The following is a 21,797-nucleotide window of genomic DNA, read 5'->3' on the forward strand; positions in this document are numbered from 1 at the left end:
GCTTCCAGTCTTATTTTAACTTTTCTGTTTCCTATTTTAGTACATATGAAAAAACCCCAGCTCTTCCTAAAGCCTGATTCTGAGTTCATTTTGAGCAAAAGGCTAAAGCCCATCTTCTAACTCCGTCTTCGGTCACTCCTGTGAGTTCAATTGACATTTCCAACCCTCTGAACTGGCAATTCTATGTAATTTACCTTTGAAATAAGTACTTCACACCCCCCCCCCCCTCCAAATTGCCTAGGAGAATTTCATCTGTAAAAGGCCAAAAATATAAAGTTCAAATGTAAAATGTGGAGGTTAAGGTGTATATGGTTTCCAGACAATCTCCAACAGGGTAGGGCAGAGTATTTTTAACGCAGTTCCAAAATGGTCCAATCTACTCAACAGGGTAATTTCAGCACATTTTGAAGCAATTAGGCATTTTAGTCTCATTTTCAGTTCTTCTCAGCTATACAGAAAATCCAGCAAAGTCAATTACCTAATGAAAGTACTATGTGATAAAATCATATAAAGACAAACCCCAACTAATTTGCAAAAATATAAGGACAAGCACACATTTCCCTTTTTTTTTTTTTTCTCAAGTATCAGTTTTTTAGATATGTAAATCCCCTTTGGATCTGTTTAAGTTGTCACTAAAACCTGCCTTAGTGTCTAACCAGACATAAATGATACTTGTGTTTGACCTTTTCTCATATGGTTTATTCAAGTTTTCTACCAAGAAAAGCTTATAAAACTATTCCGCTATATTTTATAACTTCAAATCCTCTAGCTTAAAAAATGCACAAAGCTGAGAGCTAATGCATCTTATCAATTTACTATTTATTTTGCTTGGATTTTTATGTGGAAATTAATCCATTTCCTGCATCTGAGCTCTACCATTTCTTCATCAAAATTGCCCCTTAATGTATTTGTTTTCAGCATTGGATTACTGATTATCCTGGCACATTTGATATTTCATACCCTAAATAATCAAATGGATAAAGACTTCCCATGGAGTGCAAGTACATCCTAAGCCTACTGACTACTCCAGAGCATCACACTCATGCTCTAACACATATTTCAAATGTCCAGGTGGGAATAAAAGGAAAGATAATGTTTTGGGGAGGCAGTGTTTATGCTGTTTGTTGCCTAAAGGGGAAAAATGAAAGCAGTACTGACCCTGCTGATTGAGAACAGCAATCCTGGCCTATCTGAGCAGACTCCAGTGAAGCAGAATCTGAGTTTCCAGTAAAACAAGTGCTCCCAGACAAAGGTGATCAAACTGAGAGCCATGGCTGCTGCAAGCATGTAAAACACTCCTGCCATGTTGTCGATGTCCAGCTGGCTGCTCATGACTTCATTCTTCTCGTTGTGACAAATACCAGTCAGCCACAGGGTTTCCAACTCTTCCATTTCCCCTGGGGAGAGCAAGGAGTCAAACCAGTTAAAAAAATGCAAAAATCACTGCTTGCAGTATTCGAAAGTCTTTGCAAGTTTAAAAATACAGCACCATTTAATGCTTTATTTGTGGAGCACTGTAGACTTATCTACTCAGGAGTTGCAAATATAGCAGATTTCAATTCACAGCACCCTACTTTCAGATGTCCTCAGATTTCATAAATTACGTGGGAAGCTGGCTGCTCTAGAAAGCAGGATCCCTGGTTTGGATAGAACTTTCTTCTGCTTGCTATAACTAGTAGCACTTGTTTCAGAGACTGGAACTGAGCTAGGAATGGAGTTTAGTAAAGAGCTGGGACAGGCTGTGGTGATCAGACAGAGCTCCATCAGACAAGCATCCTGACAGGCAACCAGACCCTTTCATGTCCCCACCTCTCCACTGCTCTACACTTGCTCATCTCTGATCCACTCTGACCCTTCTCTTTGGCCATTCCCTTTAATGTCATAGGATAAATTTCACATGTTCTCACAGTCCTTTAAAATGTGCCACGAGAAGTTTGTTCTTTCCCATCAGATCTGTGATAACCTTACTTCTTCTTTTCATATAAGTTGCAACATTCTGGCTGAACCTCCCCTGCCATGTCTGGTCTCTGCCATCGTCTTTGGTATTGATTATTCCTTAGGGTTTGGGTATCTGGGGATTTGATTTATTAGCGTTCATGTCTCTCATTTTATTTTTTATGTTGAACAGCCACTAACCAGACACACTACAGGAATTAGCAGTATCTTTCCATTGCAGTTCTTCTCCTGGATTTGTCTCACTTCATTTTGCTTTGCCCCAGAGACCTGGGTGATGCAGTAACTGCACCCACATGCTCCCAGTCCTCTCATGGTGCCCTGGGCACCTCCCTCTGCTCCCTCCTGGCCCTGTGGATCACCTGTATTTATTTCACTGATGAGATTTGGCCTCAGATGAAGGACACTATCACTTAGCAGTGGTTGCTACTGCCAACATGGACAAAGGTGTGCAAGAAACTGCTATTGTTCCTGCCAAACTTTTTTTTTAGTGTATGATTTATTCATTTTCAAGCATTTAGTGTTGTTCTTAGTGAAGCACTGATTGGCATACAGACCTTTTTGCTCTCTTGGGGATATAGACTGCTGAGAAGTTATAATTTTTAATGTCAAAAACTTCACTGTTTCTAGAAAATATAGCAGGCAATACAGAGGGTCAGAAAGTACAGTGTTAACTATCTTGGTGTTTCCCAATTTAAGATATGGCTTCAATCTGGGGGAAGAATTCTCACAGTACAGATCCCTAATCCTTATCCAGTGATTAGGGAATACATTTTCAGTGTTATAATCTTGGAGAAAATATCAGAAAAAAAATGGCTATAAGCTATATTGACATTTTAGCTTCCTTCAAGCTAGACTAGAAGATCAATGACCTGCTGTGCAAAAGCATTTTGCAGGATAGAGTGCCAGGGCTACAGGAAAGCTGCAGCCCACAGATATTTGGATGTGTGAGTTCCAACTGGAAGTGGAACACAAGACTGTGATGGAGAAATTGCTTCTCACAGACTGTGAATGAAAAACCGAAGTAGAAAGGACAAGCACCGAGGAACTTTTGCAAAGACATTTCACAAATTTGTAAGAGATTATTCAGTCCCTAGTTAATTTTGAGTTTAATTTTGTGCTTGAAGCATGAATTGAACCTCCACATCTGCAAAAGGCAATGTGTCTTCTCCCAAATTACAGTGCTCAATCTTCAAAACACCTAAGAGCATCCCCAAAGAAGAAAGTCAATCCTAATAAATCTTTTAAAAACTTCTAATCCTGGACATAGGGACAATAAATTATTAATTGTAGCAGTATAGATATTGCACACATAGATAATTGGAGTTCATTATTGCATTTCCATATCTTAGAACATTTGAATTTCTTTTGTTCTGCTAAACCTCAGTGGACTGTTTCCCTTGTCTCTCTTTCAAATCATCCCCAAGGTCTACGAATAAAACTCACACAGGGTACAGAAGAGAAAGGAACCCAAGTCCAAAGAGAGAGCAATATTTCTGGTGTGTGCATTAGTAGCTGAAGCTCTGACAACCAGCTCTCATTACTTCCCACAGGAAAATTCACATCTCCCATGATTGTCAGGCATCAATTTGATTTGACTGCTGTGCCCTTTTACTATTCATAACAAAATTCACAAAGGAATTTAAACCTCTTTTTTATTACTGTTTCCTCTGTGTTTCTTTCCCTTTGGCATGCACATCTAAGGTAACTATTGATAATCCACCAACCTTTCCAAAAACATCCCTACAGAAATGAACTAAGCTTGTTTTGAGTGGAGATAAATGACAGTGCCCTGGCAAGCTATGAAGAACAAAGCATCCCAGGGTCTCACAGATCCTGCTATTGCAATATCCCTTCCATTACATCTGACAAGGACAGCAATCACTGTTAATTAGTGCCCAAAAAGAATCCACATTTTTACAGATCACACAGCACTACAAATCACTGGATTGTCATACTCATGTAATGATATTATCTGGGAATGGACAGATTAGGCTGGTAATTCTGGTCTCTCTATATAAAGCAGTTGCCATTTACAGTATATATTTATATACATGTGTACAGTACATATTTATATATCTGTGTGGTGTACACACAGAAACACAGACAAAACAGTTACTAATTTAACTGTAAGAACACTTCAGCATAGCTGACCCTATAAAACTGCCAAAGTTCAATATTCTTATTGTTTTTCCTGCCCATTACATTTTAAACCAGATTATTTACAGAAGCCATAACAATTTCTTTACAAAATCCTCAGGCATAAGAATTTTTTTATCTGGAGTGTCAATTCATTTCTTTTTTTAAAATCAGTCTGTTCCAAACTTAGCCTGAAGTTGGAATTCAAAACATTGAACTTTGAGTATAGTTATAATTTGGTTCAGAAAAAAAGACATATTTAAAAGCATCGAGTCCTGTTGGAGGAATGATGTCTTTCAAATCCTTTTGGGTGCTCTGACCTGTGAGGTGAATGTATAGAGTGATGACACCTATAGCAATGTAGTGGGTCTGGCAATTGAAAGGCCAGTAATTTGTGATTACCAGGCACTGGAGAGTTCAGTCATGTCCATGTGTGCATAATGCTAATTAGCAAGTGAAAGCTCCAAATATTCCATAAGACAGACCCTGGAAATCTAAGTCAGCAACCTCAATGTACACAAACCCCAGGCCTCAGTGCACCCAGTGTTAATGGAGTTCAAATCTGCCTCTAATAGCGGGGTCTCAAGTTACTCATAAATACTAATCAGGCTTATTTTAAGACCTTTTGTTTTCACTTTAGGCACTTACTAAAAGGAATGTAATGCCAGAGTTATTTCCTACCCTCATTCATGTGTGGACTGCATTAACAGTTGCAGATCTCAGCAACAGAGTACATCATGACACTAGCACAAGATTAGAAAATGAAGAGTTCCAACGTATTTGACAAAAAAATATAGTGTTTATTTTTTGTTTTATAAGTCCACAATATATTAAGCTGAAAAAATCCCAAATAACTACATGATGCCTACACTAAGAGATTTTTAAAAATTTGATAGCACTGTATCATAAAAGATCTGCCTCATTTATACTGTGAGAGTATAAGTATAAGCAAATGTTTTAAAGATCCTTAGTTCAAGCAGTGTTGAGTCTCTGCACTCTTCACTCAAAACACATTCCAATGTATTGCAACATCTTAGCTCTCTCACTGTTAGTTCAAGACTATTTACAATGGGTTTAGGTTACAGTACAGTGCTCAGGCAGGTCCCTTTGTGTTTCTCCTGGGTTTGATCCCGTGGCTCTGGTGCTCTCTGCTCCCACTGCTATTTGCACAGGAATGTGCCAGTTGGCCATTCAGACTGAATATCCCACAAGTGCCTTTCTTTCTACATTTTATCAGCCTATTTCACCCCTTATCATCCTGAGAAGGAATGATAAGGTTCAGGTGTGTCCCCTGAACAATTTTGTTACAATAAAAATATCATTATCCAGACACAGAAATGATACAGACCAAAGGGAAGAATTCCATGCTTTTCCTCACCATGGCCCTCAGCAGGATTTGCAGGTTCTGGTGTCACCTGTCCCTGTCACCATCCCCTCAGGGCTGAGACACAGGCTGCCCTTTTGCAGTCTCTGCCACTGTCTCTTGAAGATGTGCCAGTTCTCTGGGGTTCTTTCAGGGGGTTTACTGGTATCCCTAGATTCCTTTTGTTTCCTAGCCCAGCATCTTGTAAAGGTCTGGCATCCTCCCCTGGTTTTCAGCCTTGCTCATGAAATCCTCTTCCCGAAAAAGGCAGTGTCTTCCCAGGCAATGGATCAGCCATGGGGTACTGATGGCAAAAGCTCTCTAACTTAGGGGTCACTTCAGTGATGGTATTTGTTTTCAAGTATTCTTTTCCCCTACATCTCACATGCACCCAGGAAGACGCAAACTGAAAATGACATATTATTTATAAAAAAGAGAAAACTTCAAGCCCACATAATCCATCATTCTCCACAAGCAGCTATAGAAAATCAGTTTGGGGTAAGAGTTGGTTTGTTGGGGGTTTTTTTGAGAGGTTTTCAATAGTTGGTTTCAACAGGTTTTCAATACTAGGTCTGATGTCTTCCTTCTGACTATTAAAAAGTAAAAATTTTCATTATCACCCAAATATGTCCTTAGCTAAAAAATTGCCAGAAATAAGCAAGATATGAAATATTTTCATAAGCACTTAAGTCTATAATTCAGAGTTCTTACTTTGCTTCTTTAAAAGACAGGTGTTTTTCTGCTCTACTTTAATCATGTATGTTAAAGCCATAGGTTCACTGATGGCTCCCAGGCTGCCTCAACTGCTTCCTCGGGTACTCTGGAGGGGTACTTTCATCATGTTCTTTGCTTAATTTTAACCTACTTAATTATGCTTATAAAGGGAAGGAAAAAAATCTATTTTATATGTCTCTTTTGTAACAAACAAAAAAAAAAAAAGAAAAGAAAAAAAAGGGGTTTTAACACTCCATGTGCTGTCGGCAAAGGATAATGTCAGGGTAGCTCAGAGTGCCAGCCTGTCCCTTCACCTTATCACTACCCAAAGCCTGACACCGAGGGGCCAACAGAACACAAAAGAAACAACAAATCTCAAATAAACTGAGGAAAAAATAATCTAATTGGGGTTTCTCTGGCAGTGGCCTTTCTAAAATGGGCTCCTCCTCTCTTGAGAGTGGGTAAGAGATTGGGTTTGCAATCCAACAACCAAGATCCACTGCACACAGGCACCTGAGCCGTGGAACCCCCAGTGTGGGTACACCTGCACCACTGCCAGGTCCTGGACAGTCACCCACCTCTGACTCCAAAAAACACTGCCTTGCATCAACGAGAGTTGTCTGGAAAAGTCATTTCTCCCATGTATTGTGTTGTTTCACACACACAAGGGAAGGATGCTCTGTCCATATGGGAAGAGCAGAGCTGCAGCCCAAGGTCCTCACTGTTTTATTGGTTAAGTACAACAGACTCCAGTGTCAGCACTACTCTGGGACTTGCACAAGGTGCAGGGCAGGAGGAGGTCATCCTGTGATGCAGGAGATCACAGTGCATGTGTCAGAGCAGAAGGTGCCAAGGGAACAGGTTGGTATTGACAGGATGAGGGGTGGTGACTCTCGTGCAAAGCGCTAACCTGAGGTTCAGCCTGAGGAGCCAGTAAAGAAAACTGGCATATACCACACATAGATCTTGAATAGAAGGGTTAGATATATCCATTCACAGTGGTCAGATGTAGGGTATCATCTTCATAAGGTTCTGGTGGCATTAGCAGAATCATCTGCTTGTTCAGACTGGACGAAAGGTAGTTTTCAAATTTAGGGAAAGACTGTTCCATGTTTACCCTGGTGAGAACCCCCCCTAAGTGACAGAGGAGGAGGGTAATACCCCATCACCTGGGGACCCAAAATAAAAGGGTCTTCACTCTGAATAGAGGAGTCAGCAGCCAAATGGGTTGATGTGCATTTCGTTCAATAAGCTCATCAATGCCAATTTGACCCAGTTATATGATCCATACAGAATGTTTCCAGAGAAGAGATTAAATAAAAGCACAGAAACTTATCAAATTCAGCCTGGATCCCCCAAAACAATCTCTCTTACTCTTATTTTCTGATTTATTTCCCTCTGTAAAAATAGCAAGAGGAACACAGATGACTGACAGCAATAAACTTACTGTGAGTTAATGACTTTACTCTGCGTGTCCCCATTAGTTAAGGATGAATTAACAGAACTGCTAAGCACGACTTTCAATATTACAATCCCTCTAACTCTTGTTCAGCTACACAAACGCCCTCCACTTATACACTCACACTCTTCAGTCACATTTGTTCCACCCACTGCTTAAGGAGGACACTAAATATATAAACAGAAAATCACTGTGATTGTGGGTGTATTCTGCCTGAGCAGCACGCACCGAAAATATGTCCTTATAATCACATACGTATTTCCTTCTTGGGCTTTAGCAGCCCATGTGAGTCACTCTGCTACACTTCCTTATAATCTAGGCAGAGATTTGGAAGGCTTATGCTAAAATACAAAAAAAATAGCAAAGAGCTTTCCTCTTCCAGATGTAGGGGGGCAAATCTCATTTACACAGTTACCTATTACCCCTAAGGAGTGGGAAAAATTTATCCACCCAGGGAAAACAATTCTCAGTGTATTATGCTCTCCTAAAAGCACAGAAAGATTAACCAGAACTGAAAGTTATTAGGAAGGGGATAACAGACTCTGTGGAAACTCAAACCAGAACCAGTTTTCCTCTTTACATCCCCGTGTCTCTTCCTGCTTTAAAGTTTGCAGATCTAAGGGTTAAGGGCTTAATATAGCTACATCATCTGCCCTCTTTTCCTGGAGATCTCCTCCCACACTGTCTTTTGAACTGAGCTCTTAATCTTCAGGTAGTGCAATACATTACAAATACCTCACACGAGTAGATGCATAACCTGGCCAGCTGGTTGATATTCTCCCACTCCTCCCCAAAACTTCTCTCTTTACCCAGCATTTTCTGTTCCTTGTTTCCACCCATTTCTGCTGTCACAAGTGTTTTATCCCTCTATTCTGCTGCATGCCTCATATCTAAAGGCTTCTTGCTGTCTTTCTCTCCATCCCATGCACACTCTGAACCCCTTTACTCTCTTAATCCTGAGGCAGCTCTGTCATTTGGAGTTCAATAATCTCACTTTCTTACAAATGAAAAAATAAAAGGGGGGGGGGGAGGGGGGAAGAAAGATGAGAAAAAGAGTGAGAGAAGAAAAAAAAAGACAGAGAAAAAGAGAAAGCTAAATTCTCCTCCCCTACCAGGCACCAGTGGTTCTACTCCAAATCCCAAAGATGCCATGGGTTTCAGAAACAATGTCTTTTGCAGGATATTTTTAGAAAAGTACTCTTCTGCTTTAAATGGCACATTCAGCCCAAGCCAGAGGAGCATTAGCAATACCTGGGCCTTCAGAGAGCTGGCCAAGGGTTGCTGCTGCAGAAGGTTGGAGGGACATGGGTGCCTTCCCAAGTGTTACAGACTCGCTGTGTGCCTGAGCCTTTCCTGCACCATGGAATGGCAAGTCATGTGCCACCAGCAGTTGGCAGCTGCCAGGGTAACACTCTGGGTGCTGGGGACGTCAGCCTGCCCAGCTGCTCCTACAGAGGTTGATAAAAGAAACCAAAGCACGTCCCATGAGATCCCTCAGCGCTCAACATTTCTGTTCTGACACATTCCCGGGGCTGTGGGCGGAAGATCCAAACAAAATGACGGTGCTGTTTCTTAGCAGCCGTATCATTTTGGTTGCTTTTGAACTCCTGGGTGCTTCTATTTCTCAGCTGAAGATTGAGAAATTGTCTTCTGTGTCTCAGTAGAAGTGTTGTTATTTCTCTGCTAAAAAACAATGGAAGCTTTGTCTTGTGACCACAGCAAGCCAAGAAAAGGAAGCATAACCACCACTGTGCTTCAGAGAATCATCCCAGTGATCAACTGCTTTAAACAAAGCTGCAGATGCTAATCATCAGCTGGAAGCTTTTGCAGATAATGAGATGTGCTGCACAGGTAGTAAGATGAACAAAGCCAGAAATTCACTTCACTCAGATCCTTTATACAAGAAAAAGCAACTCCTAATTCTTTCTATTAAAAAGATTCAGTGTTCCAAAGCAATTAATCTTGTACTAACAAATGCATACTGATCTCAGCTTCCCATGAACTGGGATATGTATATGAACTTGCACAGACCAAGGGATGAAACCTTTTGAGGATAATTATATTTTTGAGACAATTAAATTGTCAATTCCTCAGCAACTCATTCCCATTCTCCTTTCCTCTGTCTCTTTTCCTCTTTGTTAGAGGAACAAATTTGGCATCCTGTAGCCTGCTTCCTTCCACTGAGACTTCAGAGCTGCTTTCACAGTGTGATTGCTAATTGTCAGTATAATTTGTCCACTCAGTAGAAGTATCCTCAGGAGCAGAACACTGCTCATGCAGACACATATAAACCACCCATCCTAAGCTTGAAGTTATCCCTAACACAAACCTACATCCCTCTGTATTTACTTCCTTTTTTTTTCCAGTGCCAACAAGATTAAAAAGAGGGTTCAAAGCCATTGGCTTTAACGCAGAAAAAGCATCACGCTTTGAGAAGTATGAAAAGATGCCCCATCATGAACAAATCATTAATTCTTCAGTCGAATGTTTTACATCAGCAAGGAAGAGGGAAAAGGTTCCTATCCACTGCACAAAAATTTCATTTCAATGTGTAAGTGATCTGGCTTGGATAGGAGAATGATATAGGAGCAGGAAGGAAAAATCAAATCAGAGAAATCACAGGAGAAAGACACACGCAGAGGAAATTGGAAGCTCTAAAATCCATTTCAAAAGGCCATCTCAGTACTGGGTAAATGTAAAAGAGAGATGAGATCATGGTTTCTTGCAGGTGCAATGAGATAAAAAATCACTTTGTCTTATCCAAGTATAATCTAGTATAATCCAAAAGGTTTTCTCCTCTTATTAACATAATATACATATAAAGAAATTGTGTTTGTTGAACTCATTAGGATATTTTTCCTTAGAGTTATGAAACTCATTACATTTATAATCATTCATTGAAATTATTCCATACTGTGATGGATGCTCTATTACATACACTGAATAGTAATTCAATAATACCAGGGGCTTTGCTGTTTTATAGGCTTAGTCTAAGAGAATAATATATTCTGCAGAGGCTCTACATGTGAAAGAAGTATTTCTGCCTTCATTTGTGTTTGCCTATTTACTTAAACAACCTCATCCAGGCTCCTCTGAGGCTTTCCCAGGAGTATCATCTTAAGATGAAACTTCCCCCCAACCATACTTGCTTTTAGTCTAGATAACTTCAAAGAGATTTTTAGTGATATAGCAAAGTGATGTTGGTCTGAACTCCGAGTTCATCCCTTCTAGTTCACCAAAACAGAGTTATGTAAATTCATAGCTAAAAAGATTATCCATCGAACTACTGCAGTTGGACGTAGATTACAAAATCAGGTCATGCTAGTTCCAGGCAATTACTCTTTACATTTAATTTCTTGGTGTTTTATTCCAGTTCACCTGCAATGTACTTTGTAAATCAGTAGAAGAAATTTCATTCTTAGGGGTTTTTTTTGTTGTTGTTTCTTTTTCTTCTTTTCCTGCATTTGTTTGGTTGTTGGGGGTGTTTTTTCCCCGAAAATTGTCATCTAGACCTGTGACACAGTGAAGTGAGACAAGGTAGCAAAGGTTTCTGGGACTAGAAGAAGCATGCCTACAATAATTCCTACACATCGCATATGTCCAACTGCTGTTCTCGTTAATAGTGCCCACACCATTTTCTGAACAAATTTAGGAGTCCTTTACAAGAGAAAATTAACGTTTTAACATTCATGGGTTGTTCAGAGCAGCTTCTAAAGCTACTTAAAAAATGCCATCAACACACTCACAATCCCCATGGTTTGTGCTTCAAAGCACTTGCTTATCTCCTGAAGTAATATCTGAGCAAGATGAACAAGGGAGCAGATATTTCGTGACAAGGTTTTATTCACCTGGGTGTCCACTGTATCTATTGCTATTCTATAAATTATTCATAGAAAGGTTTTAATACTGAGTTTCATAAATAATTCATTTGTATTGTTTTCAGCTACTAAAAATGGGTTAAAGATATAAGCATTTGTATGCTAAGTAAGTCCCCAGGTCAAAGTGTAAATACAGGATAAGATTTTTCAGGCTTTCTTCCCATTCACTCTGTTTTCTCCCTGGTATTCAGAGACAAAGTGACGCATAAAAATGCAGCACCTTTGGTATTTTGATGAGGTTTTTCTTAAATAGCTTCAATTGCTTTCCCTTCTATTTCATTTATTTTCTTTCCTGTGATTTAATTTCTTTTTGTTGGATGAGAAGCATCAAAAATGATGAAAGATGAAGCATGAAGGAAATACAAAGTGAAAAGAAGGAAAACCTGAGTAATGCTCTGGCAACACCTAGAGGGGTCAGCCCACAGTGAAAAAAATCAACTCAGATTCTTCTTCAGGATACAGAAGTTTCTTTTTCTTTAGTATGGGACAAATAAGCCAATATCTCTGATTCAACCTGCCCATCTAAAAAAGGGTTGGAATTATAAAACCTAATAATTCTTAATATACTACACAAAAAGAAAGAAATTTTCTAAATAGAAAAATAAATCAAATATTTTAGCCAATCAATTGCAACTGTTTAGCACAAGAGTATGTGAATGCTTGAAATGTAGCCATTGCAGGTCATCTATCCATTCCTTCACCCAAGTAAGCAATGTTTCCTCATTAGCCTCTCTAAATCCAACAGATCGATCATGATGTCACTAATATCTCTATATGTGTACCAGACAAGATGCATCAGCCAGGATGGTTCCACCTCTTCCAGTTGTTTAGCATTATAAGAGGAATAAAATCCATGTGCTGGAAGACTAACACCCTTGTTGTCTGCAGTATGAAAATGAATGTTGTTTTTTATGGAACAGGCCCTGCACTCTGCCATTCCTGTTACACTGAAATTTGCCATTCTTAGTCTCAACAACATGCCATTGGTGACCTTAAGTCCATATTTATTTTTCAATAAAGCCCTCTCTTTCACTGACAGAAAAATGTAAAGTCAACACATGTATCTATGTAGGGAAAAAAAAAAAGATTATGTAACACACACTGTATTCCAACCTGATGGAAGATTTTAGTCAGTCATAACATACAATTTTTTTTAATCACCATATTTCTGTTTGCTTGCACATATGAAAGGCTTGAAGTTTCCCTGTGCCAAAGAATTATTTCTACAATCAGAAAGGAGTTCAAGCCCTCTGTGGAGACTGAGTCATCATTACTGTTTACAAATATATCAAAGATGTGCAGTAAGTTTTCTTCTGCAGGGCAGAAGTGCCAAGAGGACCTACAATGCTTCCATTTTGTGTTAGAATGAAAAATAGTTGTTTGAAATTCAATGAAACCAGTCAATCTAATTCAATTTCACAGATATTCTTTCACCAGAAGTTTAAATGAATCCATCCTACGTGAGGGATCACTCACATCAGTCCACAACTGAGCTAAACACTTTTTAATAGCAAAATGGTCATGTAGAAAGATAACTCATCTACCAAAGAACTCATCTACCCTCATCTTCAGGGCTTGCTCAAAGGCAAAATAATAAATTTATAAATGCTCCCTAACATCAAGACCAGCTTTAATTTGTGATGTATATGAAAACACTGTCTGAAAAAGAGATGCAGATGTCCTTGGCAGTGAGGTGAGTTAGAACAGAGTGGAAGAGAATTCCTGTCTCAGCATCAAGAAGTAATTTTACTCGTTTGTTTTACTTCTTTTTTTTTCAAGACTGCAAGAGAACAGTACTAAAAAGGCTCAGAGCTACTTAAACTGAATGAACTGTGCATACAGAGAGAAAGAAAAGAGAGGAAAGAAGGTTGGTGCCTACCATCTCCCACAAACTGAAGGAGGGCGAGATCGATTTGTCTCTTCCAAGGTGATCCTTTCTGAAGTGCAATTCCGTAGCCGGTAGTGGCAAAGATGTATCCGCTCCCTATTGTGACAAGTTTGCAGCCTTCATCTCTTCCAGCCTTGTAATTCAGCACTGCTGCATCGTAGATGAAAGCATCCAACTTCCTGAAATAAAAGAAAACATTTTACAAACCAAATCATTAGGGACAGCTGTTGTCAGACTTCTTTTGTCCTTGATGTTAAGACCCTGTTGAATATCATATGGATTCTCTGATATCATTAATTACATATCCTGCTCTGCTGTATCTAAAATTAACAAAAGGCATCTATTTTGGTGAGGGGAAAGTAGGACACGTAGTTTTGCATTTCTATTTTAAGGGATGCTGTTAAAAAAAATACCGAGCAGGAGAAACCAAGCTACAAAACGTCTTGCCCTGTTATCTTTCTATCTATGTTCTCAAAATGAGTAATAAATACCTTGAGATGCAAAATGGTCTCCCAAACCAACAGAAATGACAATAGATAATTTAGAATTGAAACAACAATAACCAATTAGTTTATTTAAACTGCTGAATGAGATTGAAAATGTGAGTTCACCAGTCTCACACACATGCCCTTATTTTACATCTCTTTCCAAAAATAAACAGTGAAGGTGGAGGTTAAGTCCCTGATAAGACAAATCATATTCAATGTATTCAATATGCTCCAGTACTGGAGCATACTCAATACAGCTATCTAAATCCTGCTTAAAAATTATATAAAACATTTCTTTAAGATTCGCAGTTCCAAACTTATTATTTGTGTATCTGGAGCACAGCAGGAACAAAGGAACTTGTGAAAAAGCCTTCCAGCCTTTCAGTCCACCTACCTAATAATGTAAGAATGGGATAATCCCGTTCTCTAAAGAATACAGGGAACACAACAAAAGACAGGAACACAAATTCAGGAAGGAAGGGAGAAGAGGCAGTGTCCTTCAGGGATACCTTTTCAGAAGCACTGTAAAAGCAAGAGTTAGAAGGCTGGTGCATGGCTATTTCACCAATGAAAATACACCTATAAGAAGAGGAGGCCATTTGGAAGGACAATCACTTGCCAGCAGCAGATCCCAGTCAAAGAAAACATACATTCTTGTACTGGCATAAATTCATGTGCAATCTTTAAGAAGATAAAAACTTGACTTTATTTTGCATTACTGCCCTCCTCTGCAGCCAAAACCTCTGTGATTTCTACCACTTGCACAGGACCAGCAGATTACAAAGGCAATAGAAAGAAGCTATTTGGGTCTCAGTCCAAAGTCCTCACATCCCCCAGTAACACACTCTCCATTTTCAACATTTTGTCCGTCCCACAGGAGGCCAGAGGAGCAGGGAGGACACAGCTACACCATGGACCTCCCAGGGCCCTCCCTGTCACCCTCAGTGGCTCTGCAGCTCCAGGCACTGCCAGCACTGCCCCTGGAGAGCCCCAGTGCATTGCTGTGGAGCACTGCTGACTCCTTCTGATGGGATGCAGCTGACAAAGGCTGGTAAAATACTGCTCAGAAACAGTTAGGGCCTGTCTTTGTGGCAAGGAAATCATAAAAATAAATGTATTGTGGCACAAACAGGTACAAGAGCGTCAACTTCAATTACATTATACCAGTATGCCCCAGCTTTGAATTCTGTTGCTGTGAAGTTTTGGAATCACACTATCTTAAATCAGTTTATGTTGATAAAACTTTTCATTTATAACCACAGAACAGAGCAAAACCTAAACACATCACAGAAAAGAAGAAAAAAAACCCAACAAATTTTCATGTGCATCATAATGCAATATTTGCTCATAAATAACCAACCAACAGATTCATACAGAATCCTATCCTTTGCAGAACTCTAAATCAGGTATCAAAAATGTGGCGCTAAAAAATATCCCTGTCCATCTCATGTAAAACCAAGAGGAATACCAGGAGAGAATGAAGTTGTTGGATTTTTGTCTGCTGTCATGAAAAAGTGAAAAGTGAAATTCCTGTCACTACTTACTGCACTTTATTGCTTGCCTTCAAAGATATTTATCCCAACACTCACTATTCAAGTCACCAAATTGGAGTTTAGTGAAGTAGTTCATTTAGAGAAGTACAGGAGGCTCATGCAACCATTAAAAGAAATAGTCTGGCCATCACTTCTTTTGCTTTTCCACTCTTCCTTAAAACTCATTTGGTACAATCTTCAGCTTAAAAAGCAGACTAGCTTCACAAATGCTAAAAGTCTGCCTCCCTCCTTCCTTTAAATGGGATAATTTAACATGCAGAAAACAAACACTAAACATCTGTTAGATGGTGCCACAAATCCAATCCCAAAATGAAACATGGATGGCTACGTGGCCCTGGGGTAACTAAACTGGAGGTATCCAAGAGGGCCCCAGGGCACTGCCCAAGCCTGCAGTTCTCAACACAAGATCAGAGTTTTCTAAATGATGGGCTTTGATTCAGCACTTCAGAGACAATCTTTGCTTGTGCAGAGAGCAAAAACAAAAATCTATGTTCTTGGGGTAGGCTCACAAGGGGAAAAAAACCCCACAAACCTGCTTGCTGTATCCTTGAGATACCTGTAACTTCTCTGATCTGCAGCAGACAATTACCCAAATCAATACAATCCAAGCTCACGCTTTTAGACCTCTGCAGTTACCTGTGGGGAAGGAAGGACACTTCCCCTCCTGGTGGGTGCCTATGGCTCAGGCAAGGGATGGGGAGGTAATGGGTGCAGACACTGCTGCAACCAGCCAGCCTCAGTTAAAACACACTCTGGAATTTGTCATCTGTTTATTCTGGGATTTATAGTTTTGCAATGTAAGCACATAAAACACATGCTGGCAAACACAGAGAAAACATAAAGAGTCAGCTATTCTTCTGTCAAAACAGTCTCAGTCAGAAATACAAAGGAAACAGATCTCTTTGCTGAAGGCTCCAGGGCAAAAGCTTTGTGCTACCTCAGAAATCACACTCTTCACAGGCAGTTTGCCTCCTGAGTCACTAAACGTTAGTCAAACCTTGGGACAGAAAGACAAGGCTCAATCACAGTTTCACTCACTCCCTGCGGAACCACACCCCCTGTTTCCCAGGAGTCTGGGCATCACTGCAGTGGGTACGATGAGGAGAACAGGTTCTGATGATGCTGAAGGCTTTACTTTTGAGGGCTTTTTCTATACTACTTCTCTAATGTCACAATAAATCTCATTAGGCAAGTCAGTTTAAAAACATGAGGCACTTTCCTGACAGATGCTGAGAGCTGAGGGTTCTTCTATGAGTTGCTGCCCAATGTCTGAACTATAAATCAAAAAGTTGATTGCCCTGAAAAAAGTTTTGGTATCTACAAATACAAACTCATATTCAGAATATATATTTCCCATTTCCAACATAAATCTTATGGCCTCTCAAGGCTCAATTATCTCTTCGTCATGAGCTGATTACAGAAGTACTGTTCCTGCAAAGCTTCAGAACATGCTGTACCCCTGCAGCGTGGGCAGGGAGTAACAAGCCCCAACTGAAGTTCTCAGATGTTAGGGCACCCAACTCCTCCATCACCAGGAGGTGAATTCCTGACACTCCAAATTTTTAAGAACTTTCAGATAACTTCAAACATTTTTCAGTAAGCGTTTCCAAAAACGAAGACAGCAAAATCTGGGCAAGTCCAAAAATGTGACCCTTTCTGAGTTGTTTGCAGAGCTGGCAGCGAGCATCAGCTCTGGAGGAAGGCACAGGCCAGAAGGCTGCTGGGAACAGAGAGGACTTTCCTTCCTGCTATGTCTGTGTGGGGAAAGGCACAGCTGTTGTTTTGCTTGGCTCTGGTGGAGGAGCCGGGCTGTGAGCACAGCAGGGACTGCTGGACACAGAAGCCCATCCTTGTCTTGTCATCCTCCAGGCAGGACTGGCAAGCCTGGACCTCCAGCTCTCCCTGTTCCTTGTTCTTGTGGCAGCAAAACTGAACTGTGCTGCACATGTGAGAAGCTTCGCAGTGCTCTGAGCGCTGACCACTCTGTGCTGGAGTTACACCCTCCCTGCAGAACAGCTCCCAGGCAGCACAGCACCCACACCCAGGGAGGCTCAGAGCCTCCTGCAAACCTTAGTCACGTACAAATGAACCAATTAACTTGTCACTTCACTGCAGCCACTTCGGGGAGTGAAAAGCTTTGTCACACTGTGTAGGTTTAAATAAACTGGTAAGAATTAGTAGAAAGCTGAAGGAGAACTATCAGGACTGGGATGCAGCAAGAGACAAGGTTTATAACTGCCATGAACTCATCAAAAACACCAGGCACTTTCAGCCAGTGCAGAGGAACAGGACCACAGTGCTATGACTCATCTGAGCAATGGGCAGGTTTGCAAACTTCCTCAGAACTCCTGCAATAATCCTGGCTAGGAGGAACAATAAACAGTTAGGAATATTTACATAAGAGTGACTACAAAGGCAAATGTCTTTCATCACGTAGCAAGCACCAAGAGGAAAGGGGGTGGGGAGAATTTTAGCTCCCACAGCATAGAAGAACATCAGGTGTTATAAAATTATGAATTGGAATAGTCCTAGAAAAACAAAAAAGAGCATCAGTGAATGTAATAATTTGAAGTGGGAGATCTGTGAAAAACAAATGTGGACAGTCTTGTACCTAAACATTTATGAGTCATCAAGAAGGATAAGAGTTGAAATATCAGAATAGCTATTGCAAAAACCCATTCTCAACCATTGCTGCACACATTCAAAAATGCCTGTGTAAAGAAAATTAAAGGAAAAGGTACAGAAAAGCAATTTCAGAAAAGCTGAAAACAGTTCCCTATAATTTTCCATATTTTTATTTCTCAAATTCCTATGATGGAAACTGAAAAGAAGGATTAGGAAAATGCTCCTTTATTAGTCACTTATTCCTCAGCAACTGAAGTATAACTCGGTTGGAAAATGTTCCTTTGCTTCCTTAACCAACTGCATAATCCTTCAGCGATTTTGCTTTCTTGAGGGAATGAGAAGGAAAACTCTAAAATGCCAATGTGCTCAGCAGTTCTGGACTCATAAGCAGCAATCCAGCACATTAGAAATCCATCTCTTTCAGTTACTTTGTGTCCTGCTGTGCTCTGTGTCACAGTACTTGGAAAAGGAGAGGTATGTTCAGTGCAGTCCTGTTTCTTCCCCTTCTATTTCGCTGTCCAGCATTGGAGTGTATGGAACAAATAATATTGTGTTTCCCTTGAGGATCAGAGAAACTGGAGCATGACTGAAGTTGCTTTCCAGTTTTCAAGTGCTGCAGTAAATTCAAACATAAAATATCCACAGCAGAATTAATTTCTTGCTAAAGTGGTACTGTTTGGTGCAGTATTCATCTGTCAGATCCAGGACATTAACTTTAGAATCAATTTTTCCTCACTCTCATTTCTTTGTGTTTTCTAACACCCCAAATATGTTCTTTCCATGGCCAGACAAAAGCTGTGTATTGTTACCAACACAAATTTGGCTTACACAAACCAGGATGAACGTAACACAGAAGTGCATCATCGTAGCAATGTGCTTGCACTGCATTTGGCAGCAAACAGCTGTATCACAATGACTCTTCTACATTATTTTTGATGAAGAGTATCTTGCAACTCAAATATGCACCTTCTGGGGCTTGTTCTGAAAATTTAAAGGTCAACTGCATATTTAAGAATAATTATTCATTATGAATTACATAAATTTTATTCTGAGGAAAGGCAGTGAATGAAATCAGACCCATTTTTGAAATTTGCCTGGGTGTCTTAAACTGAGAGATGTCACTCCTCAAATTTGGTTGTAAATAAATGCAAAACAGACAACAAAGATTATTACATAGTAGGTGTCATATCTGCTTCATAAGACTCCATTTGTGTCTCTTGAAAGAACAATATTTGAAATTACTGTCTTATTGCAAATATCAGACTGGAAGCCTGTGAATCCTCAAACAATATTTTTAACACCACTTCCCCTCTTTAACCCCATCATCATTTAGTTTTGGAGAAACACAGCTCATTTTAAAAACATTCTGCAAAAATCTCCACTACTTTTCAGCTTTTTTTTTTTTTGCTTTTAAAAATAAATTGCATTGCCTTACATGACCCTTACAGTAGCATTTATAATTTGGTATTAAGCCAAAAAAAAAAAAAAAGGTATCCAACTTAAGGCTGGATTAAACATAAGCACATATTTTAGAGATCATCAATAGCGTTGCAGGGAAGGCAGCAAGTGCAAAAATACTGGGTTTAAAATATGATGGATTTACATTACGAATTTATATTTTATCCCTTCTTTCTCCACAGAAGAGATAAAAGAAAGTATGTCAAGAGTGCACAGTGAGGGACACAGGGTCATTTGTGTGTCTCTGTGTCCAGGGGATGCAGTGCTGAAAGGTCACCATGGAATGACGCAGCAACCAAAGGGAAAGGACACTGCTCTGAAGATGAGGCTTCAATGAAAGCCCTCTAAAGTGATACTTTGATACTGCTGCAGCAAGAGAAGCACATATTTAACCTTTAGCATGAAGAACTGTTGATTTCTTTTGCCCGGATTTTACTAAAATGCATTTCAGGTTGTCTGATGCATTTCATCACCAGCAGCGACTTTCTCTTTTAGTACATATTCAAATAGCTCCACGTAGAACTGAACTTCACGTGCACTGAATGGATTTCTTGACATCTTGACACTTCCAATTCATTAGGGGAAAATTCAACAACCACCCCCCTGCAACAACACAGCTTAGCAAAGTATAACCCAGTTACATGGTGAACTTGTGAGCAGGGAATGAGCTTCCAACTCTTCTCCCAGCTCTGTCCTCACTTCAATCTTCACACAGAAAATGGAGACACAAAATTTGAAAGAGCGAGTTCTGACAGACATTAACACCACGGTGAGAGATTGTGGAGGCTGCACCTCCTGTCAGGGCAATCCCAGCTGCCACAAAACCTGCTGTTAACTCTCCTCCGTCACTTGGCTGTGGTCACCTGAACAGGAACACTCACCCTCCTCCCTCATAGGAGCTCCCATTCCCTCTGTCCATCCACCTTCCCAGTCCCTCCAACATTTCCCTTAGCAACAAAATAATGGAAAATTTAGTTTGCCTTTATGATTAATTTATACAATGGAAGAGTGTCCCACTTCACGTCTCAGAAGCCAAGCCAAGAAGTTTTTTTGCAACGCATCAGTTTATCAAAACACAAAAATCTGAAGAGCCGAGTAGGGGGAATATATTTTTAGATTAAAGGTTTTGTCCCAGTTACAATAGCATAATAAAGGATAAATTCAGCACAGCTCACCAAGCAGCTGATCTCAACCCCAAATCCAATTAATACTAAAACTTAGAATAGCTTCTCAAAAGAGGGGTTAGATGGGACATAGCTACTTCCACCTGGTCATTTAATTTCCAGGTACTTTGTAATATTTAAAGAAAATAGATAGATAACTGCATTACCTAAAAATGGTAATACAGACACATGAGATAACCTAAAATACAACAACAACCAAAAAAAAAAAAAAAATTCCTGAAAATGTAAGAATTACAAGAATATGAGAATAACTGTGTTTCCTGAAAGGACAGCAAGTTATGGGGAAACAGGGATCAGCCATCAGAAAAACTGATGCCAGAAAATCCTGCCACAAGTGGAGTCTTTATCTCTGTGCTGCCAGCTTGGTGGCACTTTGTGTGCAAACCCTGCACTCTGCTCACTTCAGCAGTAACACCAGCAGCAAAAGCAGGAAAATTGTGCTCATCCAGGCACACATTTCTTTTAAGCTATTAGATTTTAGAACTGATACTTCAGTGAACAGATCCTCTGAAAAAAATATTTTAAATGGAACAGCAAATTTAAATGTTTTCATATCTCCGTGGCCTTTCAGCGCAGGCAGCAGTTGCCCAGTTGCAAACCAGCTCCCCAGTTCTCAGCTTGGGTGGCTACAGCTGTAATATCCACTGGAAACCATTGCCCTCAGATGGGCAATGCCAAAATGAACATTAGAATGAACGTTGAAACAAATATTAGATTGAAGTACAACAGAAAGCATCATAATTTACATAAAAATGAAGTTACCCCAGCCACCTGATGCCAAACTAAACGAGGTCATCGATTGCAGAAGTTGTCTGAACCTGCCCAACCAGGAGAGAAAATACTGAATGGGTCAAAACTGTTTAGCAGAGATTTCTTTTTTTACAGGTCAGGAAGGAAATTGTTACTCACATTATTTGCTCCTTCCTATGGTTTTAAGGAAAGTGCATTTATATTTGTACAATAATTTAGCACTTACTGTCAAAATTGACAGGGATAAGTAGACATTCTGGAGAAGAGCAAATGTTTTGCTCTCCCAGGTAGTTCTGGATCTCTGTTCAGTGCTCTTTGACTTAGATGTTTCCCCCCAAATATAGA

The 21,797-nt window shown here is 39.9% G+C and overlaps 1 protein-coding gene across 2 annotated transcripts in view; it reads right to left on the reverse strand.

The window, feature by feature from the left end:
- Window positions 1–21,797, reverse strand: part of GRIN2A (glutamate ionotropic receptor NMDA type subunit 2A) — a 173,304-nt gene that overhangs the window by 12,622 nt on the left and 138,885 nt on the right. For both annotated transcript variants that reach the window (XM_064672798.1, XM_064672797.1), the window contains exons 12-13: window positions 13,386–13,573; window positions 1,159–1,397 (exon numbers count right to left, since the gene is read on the reverse strand). In XM_064672798.1, the coding sequence (XP_064528868.1) occupies window positions 1,159–1,397; window positions 13,386–13,573 (427 nt within the window). The remainder of the gene's footprint in view (window positions 1–1,158; window positions 1,398–13,385; window positions 13,574–21,797) is intronic.

Source organism: Pseudopipra pipra, chromosome 16 (genome assembly GCF_036250125.1).
Source record: "Pseudopipra pipra isolate bDixPip1 chromosome 16, bDixPip1.hap1, whole genome shotgun sequence".
Classification (NCBI taxonomy): Eukaryota; Metazoa; Chordata; class Aves; order Passeriformes; family Pipridae; genus Pseudopipra; species Pseudopipra pipra.